At 43.1% G+C, this 14,673-nt stretch overlaps 1 protein-coding gene across 2 annotated transcripts; it reads right to left on the bottom strand.

Annotated features, from left to right (window-relative positions):
* Positions 1–917: 917 nt before the first annotated feature.
* On the bottom strand, positions 918–13,427 carry csrnp1b (cysteine-serine-rich nuclear protein 1b). 2 transcript variants are annotated; one of them, XM_055150911.1, is made up of 6 exons: positions 13,077–13,427; positions 9,034–9,192; positions 6,462–6,660; positions 4,482–4,741; positions 4,101–4,397; positions 918–3,989 (listed from the first exon to the last, which is right to left on the bottom strand). In XM_055150911.1, exons 2-6 carry the CDS (start codon positions 9,097–9,099, stop codon positions 3,006–3,008), a joined length of 1,806 nt encoding a protein of 601 aa, XP_055006886.1. In that variant the 5' UTR covers positions 9,100–9,192; positions 13,077–13,427; the 3' UTR covers positions 918–3,005. The 2 variants fall into 2 exon arrangements, with proteins under 2 accessions (XP_055006886.1, XP_020791319.1); XM_020935660.2 differs by lacking the exon at positions 9,034–9,192 and having other exon boundaries at positions 13,077–13,424.
* Positions 13,428–14,673: the final 1,246 nt, after the last annotated feature.

Here is a 14,673-nt window from a genome sequence, read left to right as displayed (position 1 = left end):
TGTCAATTATGTCTATATATGTGCACTTTCTGTATATACATATTGTAGTTATTTTTTAAGTCAGCAGGTGGCGTGAGTGTTCTTTAAATACTGTAAAATAAAACACACAGTATGTTAGCTTATAGAAGGGGTGTCCAAACTATGCATTAGGGGCCAGACCTATTTTTATTGGCCCTCAGACCTTCTGCTAAACTGGCCCAAGTGACAGACAGTAATTTTTTACAGCAAATGTATTATAAAGTATTTCTACCACTATAACCTCAGTAACACTACATTTCATTGTGACAGGGGTCTAAAATGAATGTTTCAAGCCTTATTAAAGGTGTGGCGCCACAGTCAAACTGTGTTAAATGCATCTGTCATCATCTGTACTGACCACCAGTCTGTGGCTTTCACCTCAAATGTTTCTATAAGTGGCCTTCTGTGAAAAAATTTTGGATGCCCGTCCTGTTCTTACATCTCTGAAGCACATTGTAGACTGACAAAAGTAAACTATGGTAGTTTGGCTGCAGTCCAGTCAGACACTAAGATGCGCAGAGGGTCATAGGGTGAAGAGTCACAGAAGTGGAGCACTTCCTGTCATAAACTTTGACCCTAAACTGAAACTTCAGTCGATGGAAAACTCCAGAGAATGTAAACAGCACAGCACATGCCTCCACAGAAACTGACTCTACCCCAACGCGCTACAGTACGGTCAACTGTAAAACCTTACTGGACAAATAGCTGCGATCTGAACTTCTTTACTGCTCTTTACAGTAATTGTCAGGACTCAGGAGTTAGTGTGACTTTATGCTTTGCATGTGATTTTCTAGACATAACACAAAATAAAAACTGAGGAATGTTCCTCAGGCTACATGCACAGTACATATCCATATATTCAGGTGTCAGTGCAAATAAGGACAAATGTCAACAAACACTTTTAGAAAAAACTTTTTTTTATTTGGAGGGACAGGCTGTCAAAATGGCTTAAATGAAAGAAATTGTTTTGAACAGCAGGTTAATGTGTGAATATGTAAAAAATAAAGCAGCTTTGTTTGCTCTGCAGGACCATTCAAGCAGAAATCTGTACAACACAAAAGGCATCAAAGTAAGACACATTGTTTGAAAATGAAACAGCCGTACTGTAATACATTACATTGATAACACTCACTGGTGCCATGTTCTTCATGTTAAATTATGTTTTGTACAAGAGAAACTAATTGTTGCAAAAGTCTGTGCCCATTTTATGGCCAAACACATGGATTTCAAAGTAATGAAAAAGGCAAAAAGCGAATAATACATTTCCATTGTGCACGCTGCACTTTTCAAAGTATACAATGAATCAGAACAAGTTTGAAGAAACAGGACCTGCATGCATACGTCTAAAGGGTCCACCGGCTGTAGAACAGCTGTAAGAGGGGACATATGTACATTGACTCAACACTTCACGCCCTCCTCTCAAGAATCAGGCAACGCTTTCATGGTCAAGCTTTTGTACATGATAAAAATTGTATAATATATGCAATTTTTACCCACAAAAAACTTTTAATTTATAACATTGTAACCCAAGTCACAGACTTCCAAAACTTCAGAATACAATCAAATTGATCTTTGAAAATGATTCATTTTTAATGGCATTTGAACATATCTAAGTCCGCCTATGAAAATACTTCAGAATGCTAGAGCTATAACCTTCATACATAAATGTCTCTATAATTCATATATTACAAAGGTTGTCCCAAATTGAAAATTATTCATTAGTCTCTTAATAAAATATTACATTTGTCAGTGATTAGAATTTTTTTTCAATCAATCTACATAAAATTAGTTACAAAATATTAGTGTCTTTTCTATGGTTACAATATAGGCAGCCATTTAATAATAGACCCAAACTTTAGTTTCAGTGATTAGGGAAATTCCACAGTTTTCAGTCCCAAAGCTTAAGTGGAAGCCCTGTGCACAGGCCACTGGCAGGCATGGCTCCCTGATAACAGGCACATCCAGTAAACTCCACTACAGCCCATTTTATTGCCCAAACGTATAAATTAAATAACTACTGAAATAATGACATAATAAGTTATAAAAATGTTAAATGAATACGAGAATAGATATTAAATACTTTGATGGACTTGTGGTCCCATTTCCCATAACAATGCATTAATGTAATTCGAAAAAAGGAAAGAAGGATTGCACTTAGAGGTGAATATTAAACCACAGTGCTTGGTGAATGAAATTAGGCTTTAGCTGAAATAAATAAAAATTAAATCATAAAGAAAATAATTTAATTCAAGGGTATTAAAGACAAAACAGCTACAGCTTCTATGGTATGAGTGTTATTTTCTAGTTAGCCAGCACACAAATCATGTAGCGGTGAACTGCTGAATCCACCCCATACAACCAAAACAATGCCTATTGATACTTAAGTCTGTTCACAGATAAAGTGCTGATTGAGGAGCTTTCTGAGGGACTTCTGTACCATACAAAACCCAGGATTTGGACAGCGTGAGGAGAACGGCCCATTTGAACACAGCAAAGACCGCCCCCTTCAGGCTATTCAGAGTAAGCACTGAGTCTGACTGGAGGACGCACATTGGATTATGTTTGTGATTGGACTCAGGTCTCATTGAAAGGCCATCACAGCAATGCTCTCCATACATTGCCTCCAAAAGCTAGAAAGCTAGAAAAATATCCCTGAGGTGCACATTCAGCTGTGTTCGATTCTTGACAAGGCCCTGTTTATAAAGGTTGACTCTTGTAGCATATGGTTTGGTTCAAAGAGCTTTCTTAGGAATTGTCAGCCATCATTGGTTTTCAAGGGCCATGTCAAATTATATAGTTTTACCACTAGCTGCCATCTCACACAGCAATACTCCCACACGCTTTGCTAACATTTTGAAGGCAATTTGAACATTTTAGGCAAAAGGGAATCACAGCTTCCTCCACAAACCACTTCTTAGACATCAGTAATCTTACTGTGTGCATGTATAGTTCACCCCGTACAAAAGTTTTTTTCTTGTTTGTTTTAGTTAAACTTTCACAGATTCCATCACAGACAACTTCATGGCTTCCTCCAACAGCTGATTGTCTGTAAAAGTGGCAGGGGGCTCAGGGACGGACTCGGAAAGGCCAATGAGCGACTCGAGGAGGCATGTGCCGGGGTCAGAGGCTGCGGGGAGGCTGGGGTAACTAGGCAACTGGAACTGAAAATAGGTGTCCATGTGTTCATACTCCTTCAGAGAGTTATAGAGCGAGCTGGGCCCGAGGCAGGGGAAGCCATCAAAGAACTCCAGGTCGGACTCGGAGGACAGGCTCAGGTCCATGTTGTAGCTGGCAGAGCGGTCCACGGTGGGGGAGGGGGTGCGGGGTACACTGCCACTGTGGAATAGAGCGTTTCCTTGGTTGGCATTCTCATCTATGAGTTCTGAAATGGCTGTAGCTCGATTGTCTGTCTGTTCAGAGTCCAACAAAGCAGAGTCGATGTTGTCATTTTCATCTGCAAAGTCCGCTATGCTAAAGCTACCGAAGGCCTCAGTGGAGGGCTGCTCCTGCTCTCGCTCTGTGCTGTCCCTTTTGCATTTGGAGCAGGTCTGTGTGGTACTGAGACTGGAGCCCCTCTCTGTGTCTGTGTCCATTTGTGAACAGTCACACTGTCTCTCCCCCACCTCAGAGTCCTCGCTCTGCCCTGAGGAGTCGGATAAGTCTGTCATGTCACTGCTACAGCTGTTCTCCTCTACTGTAGACAGCTCCGAGCCAAATGTGAAAGAGGGGGCCATGGATAGAGGGGACAGGGTTTTGTGAGTGAGGCTGGCTGGGCTGCTGTGTACGGGGGCCGCTTGAGGCCGTCTGCTCTCCTCATCACTGGACTGCTCCTCCAGCCTCTTCTCCAGCTCCAACTTCATGATGGTGTGGATGTAGTGCGTCTGAACCCGGGTGGAGTTGAACTCAATGCGCCCCTCAGTGTTCCCACAGCCATCTTTAGTGCAGCCACAAGGGAAGGAGGAATGGTCCATCTAAAAAGACATGACATTATTTGGTTAGGTTGTTTTGAATTCCATGTGCAGGAAGCATACCCCCATTATATAATTGCACACATTAAGCACCATTATCCCCTGGTTCCTCACCTGACATTTGATGCCTGCCAAGCTGCAGCCACAGGTTTCTGGTTCACAGAAGCCCTGACAGTCACAGCCACAGTTTTCCCTGGAGAGCCGGAGCTCATGCAACTGCCTCTTCTCCTCCTTGTCGATCTTCTTGACCCCAGCTGCTTTGAGCAGAGCGTAGCGCAGTTTGGATGTGTATGGCTGCAGAAAGGAGCCCTCCTCCAGGTTGGCAGCACTCAGGTCCAGATCATGCTCAGGGATATCATCCACAGTTAGCCTCTCTGCTTCCTCACTCTCCTGAGTCCCATTTTTAGTCAGCTGGATAGAGAGAAGACAGTATGTTATTTATTACAGCATACAAATTTAGAATAAATGTCACATTTTAATTGGGTTCTAGCTCACCTTTTGCTTGAGCACCTCTAGTTTCTCCTGTTTGAGCCTGTTGAGAAGTTTCTCTCTTCTCAGCAGCTTCTGCTCTACAGCAAACTCCGCGAGCGTGTAAGTGCGGAGCGCAGTGTGCCGAGGAGTCATGCCCAGAGTGCAGCCTCCTCTGCTGGGGACACTGGTGAAACCTTGGCATCGAGGAAAGAAGAAGACTGTGACCTGGTCAAAGGTCACGTTGGCTCGCCGCGCCCTCTTTGTTTTCTTTAGGATGGATGTTGCTGGAGGGGAAACGGTGCACATTAGCAGTGTACTCTAACAGTTTGCACTTGCACAATGTAGTTTCTCTATTGGACCACAAGAGAGTGCTGTGCTGTGTCTATGAGTTCTGTATGTTCAAAGGTGCTGAGCAAACTGTAAATAGACACCCCACTGATTCATAGGCCTGCTCCTGGCCCAAACCTTATCATGTACCCAATTAAAACTACTGCTACCAGGAGTACAACACACTTACATCCTGTAAAATGAAACCCAACCTAAGAGCCTATTCAGCCTGTTACTGGGCCTACTGTGTAGCACAAAGCACCCAGCCCAGGAATTTCCCAGAGCAGCCAGCCAGAGGAGGAAGCAAAGCTGTCAGGATCACAAACTAGAGGGTAAACTGTCACAGCTACGGAAAGGCAGAGGGAGGGGATGGGGTGTCCCAAGGCAGAGGAGAAAGTGCCCGTGCTGGTCTCACGGCTTCAGAAAATCCCCTCCAATGTCCCAGCCAGGAAGTCAAAAGGTCTGTTATCTGGTAAGACCATTCAACTGTGCAATAATCCATCTCACTGTACCCAGAAGCACACAATAAAAGCATATGGGAATAAAAGAGAACATGTGTGGGAACGAGCCCAGCAAATACTCGCTTTAATCTAAATTCCATTTACAAGCCCGAGAATATTCATCACCACTTTAGCCTCAGCGGACGAGCCGGTTTTTCCCTTTACCTAATTTGCCACAGGGCTTTTATGAAAACAGAAATTATGCGTAATATCTAGCTTGGACATTGCATTTATTATTTTGGGTTTCCTGATTTCACCATTTGTGACACACTCGGAATGGATTCCTTTCTGAATCAATCTCAACATGCTTTTAGTTTTAATACAGCTGAGAGCCTGACACAAAAGCTGCCCTGTGTTTTCCTGTCTGCACTAAATCTAATACTACACAAACTGCCACCTTCAGCAAACATCAATCAAACCCGGTGAGGCTAATGACAGGAGCGCTAGACTAATGATACCTGCCTGGCTGCCTCCAAATGGGATGAGAAAGGATTTAGTGGCTGTTTTTCCTCTTTATCGAACAATGCCAAAACGCTCTCTGTCCAACACAAGCAGAGGATTATAATGGCGCACAGAATCAGAGACGCCCCCTTCGCTTGATTGTCCTACCCTGGCTCTTTCTGCACCTGTGTTGGGTGAGGGCCCGGGCTCCAGACAAGGCGCTGTTGTGTTCTCAGCTTTGGCCCAGAGCCACACTCCTTCTCCTGCTGGCTGAGAGCCCCGCCATCCTGGAAACCACTGTTTACACTACTCCCTTATGATCCCAACCTCTCACCTGAGTGTCCCCTTAAGACCAACACAAACACACAGAAGCAAGAAGTGGCTGGATCGGGGTCCCTATAGTGAAAGAGGAAGTGTGCCGGAGAAGGAAGTAAGGAACCAAGATGCTAGGTGAGCAGCTGTTGTATAATACAATTAGCCACTTAGCAGCTTTGGGGCATGACATCAAAGCGGGTATTCATTGCGGTAGTCTGAAATCATTCCTGTGAAGTGCTTGATGAGCTGCCAGCTGCCTAAATTCCTTAACCTCTCTCTCATATTCATTATAAGTTTGTTATCGAAGCCTCCGTGGAGCAGTGAAGACCGGGGCGATGGGGTGAAGCCCGCTAAAAGGCCCCATGTGTGATCTATTGTGGATGTAGGAAAGAAGAGAGAGAAGGGAGGGGGTTAGACTCACTGTTGAAATGGGTTGCTGGGGAGCTGGGGTTGCTGGGAGTGGAATCCAGGGTGTCTGAGTAGCAGCTCTCCCCCTCGGAGTCCCAGGCCGAGCAGGCGGAGGAGAGAGAGGAGGGGGAGGCAGACGAGTAGCACGGGTCCTCGTCCACCTCCTCGAACTTCCTCTTCAGGAGCCCACTCATGGTGACGGTGTGGCAAATCTGCAGGCGACAAAGGGACAATTAGCAAATGAACTGTGTGTAATTACGTGCAATTAAACTAAACATGGATTTGAATATAATAGTTAGGCTTGCATATTATTTGCAAAAGGCATATCAGCAAACAAAATATCAGTTGCGACCCACATAACATAGACCTCAATAACCTTATAAAATATGTGGTAACCTATTAGAACACATTTTAGACACAGTATTTTTATATTTATATTTATTTATTTAATTGTAATTATTGTAGCTTCAACATAATTACACCAGAGTTAGCGCAACAGCAACATTTGATCGGTCTGGGGCAGTTTGTTATAATGCAGCTTTATACTTACAGCTAGAATACAAGTATAATTGTGAAAAAAATAAATAAATAAATAAAAATCTCAAATAATATCACTGTATTTAACATGCAATGCTCATTTTAAAGCAAAACTCATTTACATCCAGGACCATACAAATACATCTATCTGCACTCAGAGGCAGCTAACCATGGCACAGGAAGCAATCAATCAGCCCCTATTCGCATAAGTCAACAATTACCGGACCCACCCTCCTGCGAATCCCATCAGCTCAGCAAACGCATTGATTAGAAAACACACCAGCTCCAGCCTATAGCACCATTAGGCTAGCGCGTGTCCCTTTTAACACCCCGGTAGTAAATATATGTTCAGGAGCGGTGCATAGCTGAGATGTTTTTCCTATACAGCCACTGTGCACACATTCTACCAGAGCTCCCACGAGAGCCGGCTGCTGCCTCAGCGATACAAACAATCAATCCTTTGAGCGACAGACACAGGCAGACAGGAAGAAAGGAGACAATCGCCATTTAAAGCCCGCCTCATATCTTTAAATCTGATTATGGCCCATGAATTATTTCCCCAAAACGAATCAAGCGGGCATGTTCCAGGAAGTAAAAGCACAAAACATTGCCGTGAAGGATAACATGTCAATACGTTAACAAAAAGCAGACAGGATTTTCTTTGAGAAGGTGATGGTTAAGTCTGCCACGATAATTACTATGTGGAATTATAGACAGTGGCATAAATGTGTTTCAGTATTATCTTGTTTCAATATTATCATTTTACATTTTCTTCAGCAATATATTGAACTTCGAAATTTGTTATCGTGACAGGCCTAGTGGTGGTCTACTCTAAGAAAGGGAGGATAGACAGCATAACTGGGCTTGGGTCCAGCTTAGACACTCCCTAGTACAATGATGTGTATTGCAGTTTTTACTTTGCCCATAAAGAGATCATTTCACCATCAGACTGTTTACAGCCTACACATTCTCGGCCAAAATCACTTGCAGCTGCAGTGGCGTGGGCATTGCGTCCTTTTTTCCCTTGATTATTTTTAGCAGTGTTTGTCCAAATATTTGCTCGGTCAACACCTATGAAATGATAAGGCATCTGCTAACAGTTGAAACAATCTTGCGTTCTGTCTCTTTTAAGCCTGGCTAATTAGAGAGCGCTTTGAATGTGTCTAAAATTAACTTGTTAGGGAGTAAAAACACAGTGCAGACACCTAAACACAAAGTGAATACTAGGTCTGCCGTGACACTGAGAGAACTTGGCAAGATTTATATGCAAGCTTTGTCTTATCAGCAGGTTATGCAACGTCAGCAAAAGGCACTGAAGGGAACGAGGGGAGGGGCGGAGGGCACGTGGGCTCCAGGTATGCAACTATGGGGTCATTTCCTACATGCAACAGAGAGCAATTATGCAAAAGAATTTCTCTACCGGACAAGGATGAAGATTCAAGGGCAGGGGCTGACACCTCTGAGTGGGCCGCACATAGAAGGTCATTGTTTCTGGTTTTCTGCTGCTCTCAGATATTGTTGTCCCCCCAGTGGAGATAGTGTGTATGATGAATGAATCACCTTGCAATAGGTCAAACTGCATCATAGCAACAAACATATAGCCAGCCTAGCAACCTCCACCTTGCACTGAGCCGAAACAGATTCCGGAGTCACTGGAGCATCAAATAATCTCCAAATTGCTTTTTACACATCCGGATTATCTTGTTGTGCCTTTTGAGGAACACCTGGTCTGGGCGCAGCATCTGTTGTATTTCCGACAGTGTGTGTTTTTAAACGCAGTTGCATGTGTGTAGAAGAATGCACGAAAAGATTCACCTTACATTTTTGCCCCCCGACTCCTGCTCTTAATTCAGCGTAAAACTGAAAACAAAGCTGTGAGCCTTCCTCGGGGGACTACATAGAGCCAGCTAAGCAAAGTCTTTTTAATTAAAAGCTGCAGTGAGGGAGAAGAGGGGAGAGGAGGAGGAGGAGGAGAGGGATAGAGGGGGAGGAGGGGGTGGCAGGCAGCGGTGTTAGAAGTGGGTCATTGTCTCCTGACTGCAGTCTACCTGACACATTGATTTGTTAATCCTGTTCAACGGGCAGAAACAATGGCGCGAGGTTAATCCTGGCATGGGGACGTCTTGTAGTCAATCTGGAGGTGCTCGGCCGCTGCCTCCCCACAGAACAGGGGCCCTGGGAGCAGTAGTAGCAAGGAGCAGGAAGGACTGAGGAGGAGGATAAGAGACAATTTAGGAGTAGAGTAGAGAGAGAACGAGTAAGAAGCAGAGATGACCCACTTCAGTACTATAGAATACATTATGTAAACTTCAACATTTAGGTTAAGAAAGTATATAGCTGCATAATTATAGAAAAAGATCTACTTGCAGTTTTTCTGACAAATCTAATTGCAGGAAGTAGGATTCTGTTCAGTTTGCAATATATTGTGCAACCCTATTAGAAAAATGCCATATGCATAAAAGTAAGACACGGTGCAAAATTCATTCATACTCTAGACATTATCTAGAAATATAATCATAAGTGAGGAGGAAACCCTGCTGTACCCTCCCTTTATAATGTATTGTCTGCTTTTATGCTCATATCGCTGTGCTTATTTGCCTCAGTCAAACACTAGAATTATAATTTATTTTATGTGTTTCTATGTTATGATTGTATTACAGTTATTCTAATAAAAAAAGGAGATGAAAGAAGAACTCTATAAGAAAAGAGTTGCTGGTGACTAGGAGAGGATCTGAGCAGACTGCCCAGTCAGAGGCACGGCATGTTTTTAACGCTCACTAAATTATGCATGGCTGTCATTCCATCAAGCGCACACGGGCGGGCTGATAAAAGGACGCATCTGCAGAGGTGCTCCCCAGTCGGTTGTCACAGAGCTGGGGAAGATGGATCATTGACTGACGAGGAGATTTGTCACCAGAAGTACCAGCGCGGATCAAGTCAGATGTACAGCTATGTCATTGAAATGAGATTAAGTTGATACACGCGGCTACAGGCTGCTAATGTGAGTGCGCAATCTCTATTCATTTGTATTTGATCACAGACAGCTCTTCAAGTCCTCATTAAGGCATCAGATTAAGTGCCGTCCAAAAGGGAGCAAGGCAAACGTTTGACTTCATTATAGTTAAGAATGCCCCATCATTGATTATGCAGACAAGTGGCCATGAAGCAGCCTCTGTGTTACTTTTGGTTTAGTGGTAATGTAAGACATGTTCATTGATACTTGAATGATTATGTTACATTATGTGGATTATGCAAATTAATAAAAAAATAAAATAAAAATCATACTTAAATTACAAGCTCTCACAGTCTGCGCTAAGAAGTTTTTAAAAGTTTATGAAAAAATTAATAGTCTAAGCAACAAAACTAATATGATGTGTCCGTGAGCAAAACACTTCATCACCTTAGATTGTGTGTGAGTGAATAATGCATTGTAAAATTTCTGAGCATTTAGAAGAAGCTTGATATAAAGTGTATGTTTCAGGAAATGCACAAGAAGTTTGATTAGTACCAAACCACCTGTCATAGATCAGTCGAGCATGTTCGAAGTACCGCTGGCAGGTCGTTCCAAGTCACCACTCACTTTGTCCCTTTGCTCTCTCCGTCCGGCCCCTTATGTGTCTGATAACAGCGTGTGAGGGAGACACAAGTTGCACTAATCTTAGCCAGCTGGGAGCATTGACATGGCACGGTGACAAAAGGCTGTGCGCCGCTCAGTGCCACTGGAGTGGAGTGCTCATAAAATGTGATAATGATGAGCCTGGGAGTTACTGTGAGTGTGCACGAGCATGTCTGAGCGAGCGTGCACGTGAACTGTACTACCTGAGGTTCCAAAGGTAGCACATCTCTTCACAACTTCACAGCTCTGTCACTAAAGAGCAGAGTCCCAGATCAGAATGAAGAGAACACTGGCCCAAGTCCAGCTGAGGGGGGATCTGGAGTCAGCTGTTCCCCAGTAGAGCTCCACCTGCTGGTTCAAAGCTGCCAGCATCTCTGTGTGTGTCTAACTATGAGCCTGTTGTTCTCACCACTGGGGCTCAGTGCCACTGTGCCACAAAAACATTCTGTTCCTCTGATTCCAAAAAGGAGAGGTAGTGGGAAGGAGCAGCAGGATTGTACAAAACAAATAAATAATGTCATGTCTCCAGGCCACAGGAATTCTTTCTTGGCAGCGGCTCCCAGCGGCTGGAATAGTGGGAGAAGAACACAGGCTCTATCTAACCCAGATGTGTTTTCTGCTGCTAACCACTGGAAAGTCCTCGTCCCATTAGGCTGCCCAAAGCAAGTAAAGGCTGCCTCTCCAAGCCACACCTGCCGGTGGTATTAGCTGGAGTGCTCCTCATATGCCCTCTGCTGTCACTCATCTCTTATGCAAAACAAACCTCAATACTCCATAGACAGTCATGTGCACATTAATATAACAGACATCAAAGCTTCAATCTTTTTGTACACTGTAGCAAAACATCTTAAGGCTAGAATTTTATTCCTAGGGCCAAAAACGCACTTCTGTCCACTGTGGAGGAAGGGTGGAGGTTGCAGTGAGTTCAAGGGTCATGCTCCAGTCTGGGAGACTTGCTGCACACCATTCTGGGAGAGGACAAAACAGATGGTGGTATAGCTCTCCAAACGAGCCTGTGTGGACTTTACTTCCCTCCAGCACAAAAGCGATGGGGCCATCGTTTTTGCGTGACTGAAATATAAGGGAGTACCTCGCTTGAACCCATCCTGTCCTTACCAGCTGAGGACACACAAACTTGGGTTTGAGAATGTGTGTTTGTGAAAGAAAGGAACACAGAGAGATAGAGGCGCAGAGTGAGAGAGAGAGAGACAGAGAGGGAGAGAGAGAGAAAGAGAGAGAGAGAGGGAGCAGGAAGTGGCCATCCAGATTATGGATTCCACTTCTGACAGCTGAAGGCACCACAAGGTTAGCTGTGTAGAAAAACATGTGACACCAGTGTAAAGACTCAAAAGACATGCAATATCCTTCATGTTGTGTATTGCTTAAACAATATGTTTTAACTACAGTGTAGGGCCAGCCAGAAAAATAAATGCAAAATCTTATATTTTATATAAAATCTGCACACAAAAAAAATCACCATTAACAATAAAATAATAGGCAATTAGATAAGCATTGGCATAAATATTTTATGAGAAGTGCAAAGACTTAAGCTGTAATAGCAGTGTCTGTGAACAAAGGACCAGCACTGTAGCCTGATTCCAGAAAACATAGTTCCAGAAATTATCCGGGTGAGGTCGCGCTAGAGACGCTTTCATTGACTCAGTGGCTCTACTGAGCATACAGTGAGCTTGTGTAATATACCTGCAGCCGATAACGCACAAGTGACAGCTTATGGTCACGATTACAGAGATAAGCACTTTAAACGCTCCTATCAAATGCAACACTTTTGGTCATGCGTAAAACATGACAAAGAATAATCAACATGTTGATACGAGAGACATCTGTTCAAACAATGAACGCTCTACTTTACCAAAAGCACCTGGATAAATTCCAACAAGCGCCAAATAAACAGCGTCAATCACGCGTAAAGCTCATGGCACACGCGTCCAGGTGTCCAGGGCATAGTCGGTGGCGTTCCCCTGTTGACCCGATCATTCCTCGTGATTAATGCTAATTGTAGTGACAGCGCTGCTATCAGCTGTACTCAGATGTAGTGCCTTCAGGAGTCGCTCTAGTTACAAGAGGCGCACCAGCACCGCGGAGGTGATCAACTCCACACGGCTCCACTAAACACAAAGACAACCGCTCAAACAGTTCGCTTAAATGTAACGACAGCACAAAAACTTCACTTAAAAGCTCTAAGGAAGTTCATAAAAAAACACATATTGTCAACTATCAAGAGCTGATCAATCAATGTATGACCCAAGCTGGTTAGAATCTGCCCGAAAACTCGCTATTTCTCTGTGTTTTACCATCGCCAAAGTAAACTGTTAAATGTCTCGCGTAACGAACATGCCGGTGTATTTAAATGCCCAACAACAAACTATTTGCTTCTTTCTTTGCCGAGGTTAAGCGCAGACATTACACTGTTCAAGAAGCCAAACGCGAACTCTCCGTTGTGTTTGTAGTACTCACCACCAAATTAAGTATCCTTTCAGCATTAGTGACCAAATCTCGTCCAACGAACTACCGATGGGATAAGGGGCTAGTAATCCAAAATCGAGCGGTTTAAACCCGTTTGTCGCCCGGGTACACGACTCCTCCGCTATTGTCTGTGTGCCTGTGTGCCGCACGGAGCTCCGCAGCAGCTGAAGCGCTTCCCTTGTCTGTAGCAGTCTGCCGAGAAGCGCAGCCTTTTCGTCAGTGGAAAACTCCCTCCTGGCGTCTGTGTCTGACGCAGGCGGTGACACAAGGAGACTGCCCACGCCGCTTCCTGCCCGTCCTCCGATGTTACTGTACTACCTGAACAACAGATCACATACTAGTCATGTCATCAGAGTAAATGTGGTTTTAATAACACAATGTAATCCATATTTATTAGCTCTGGTGGCCACTATGGGAATTTATTTTACATCAGCCAATCAGAGCGAGGGCTTGATTTTTTACTACTAGACTGTTGTTTTAAAGTTTAAAAAGAAAGGCTCCACTAACTCCACTGTAATAATATCATAGGCTATTCCTCTTAGCTAATAGCCCATAAAGGTTAAATGATATCAGTACTATATTGTAACTTCAACAAGTGCCTATGACGCGACAGTGGTACTTTAGGCTGCTGAGTCTCATTTCCAGTTTATGAAAACATTGACTAAGCTGGCTCATGAAATTCTGAGTCATTTCACTAGATTCAGGGGATGTAAGAAGCAATAATACGGATGACTTAAATTCACTAGAAAGGCAAGAGTGGGTTACAGAAATTAGATACTATTTCCTAAATGTCTTAATCTGGTTTTTCCTTATCAAAAAGTGAAATGAAGGAATTAAAGCCAACAACTAATAACCATCTATGTTTAAGAAGGAGCTAATTAAAAACTGTAATGATGAGGCATTATTCATGTTAAAGCAGCAGTGTCCCTTCTTATCCAGCCCTCTAAATGACCACCTAATCAAGCACATGTCTAATCCCATTACATCTAAGTGATGAATTAGGAATAAAGATGTTTTCAACAGCCATCTTGTGCACTATTTCAGTTTCTCTTCTTGGCAACAATGAGAAAAAATCTGGTATCTCATCCCTTTAACTCCTCCCAAAGAAAAAGCTCAGCAAATAGATCGGTCTGATCTAGTCAGGTCTAGACTGAAACTTGCCAGTAGATATCAGTATTTTGCTCTGTGGTATAGAAGACTTGTGGTTGTTTGCATTCTCTGAGGTGAAGGACATCTGTGCAACAACAAAATAAATAGGTCAAATGTTTAAATAACTGTTTATGTGAAGATTCTCAGCCATGTTTTTATCACAAGTTTTGCTCTGAGCCTTGATACTATTAATGTAGACTAGTGGGAATGCTCAAATAGTTCTTCACATTATGTTTATTTGATCAAAACTACAATACAAACTACAATAAAATACTATATTAAAAGGTGTGATTTGGTGTCACTGATTTGGTCTTATTCAAGTACAGAATATGAATTAAAGCTTCAGTTTATCACATATTTCAGATTTTATAACAAATAAATGTGAACAATCTATAAACACATTTACCCTGGTGTAAAGTAATTAATTACAAATACAATG

The sequence above is a fragment of the Boleophthalmus pectinirostris genome, unplaced genomic scaffold, assembly GCF_026225935.1.
Source record: "Boleophthalmus pectinirostris isolate CB_2022bp ecotype Guang Dong unplaced genomic scaffold, ASM2622593v1 HiC_scaffold_15, whole genome shotgun sequence".
Taxonomy (NCBI): Eukaryota; Metazoa; Chordata; class Actinopteri; order Gobiiformes; family Gobiidae; genus Boleophthalmus; species Boleophthalmus pectinirostris.
Note: the sequence above shows the minus strand (reverse complement) of the source record. Positions and strands in the feature narration are given on the sequence as shown.

What these genes read in the sequence shown, in the direction of transcription:
- csrnp1b (XM_055150911.1), bottom strand. Translation starts at nt 9,099, where the DNA reads ATGCCAGGATTAACCTCGCGCCATTGTTTCTGCCCGTTGAACAGGATT. An exon ending in CCCAGCAACCCATTTCAACA is followed by an intron (nt 4,742 to 6,461) that starts GTGAGTCTAACC and finishes TTTCCCCTCCAG; the next exon opens with CAACATCCATCCTAAAGAAA. An exon ending in TGGCAGGCATCAAATGTCAG is followed by an intron (nt 3,990 to 4,100) that starts GTGAGGAACCAG and finishes ATGTCTTTTTAG; the next exon opens with ATGGACCATTCCTCCTTCCC.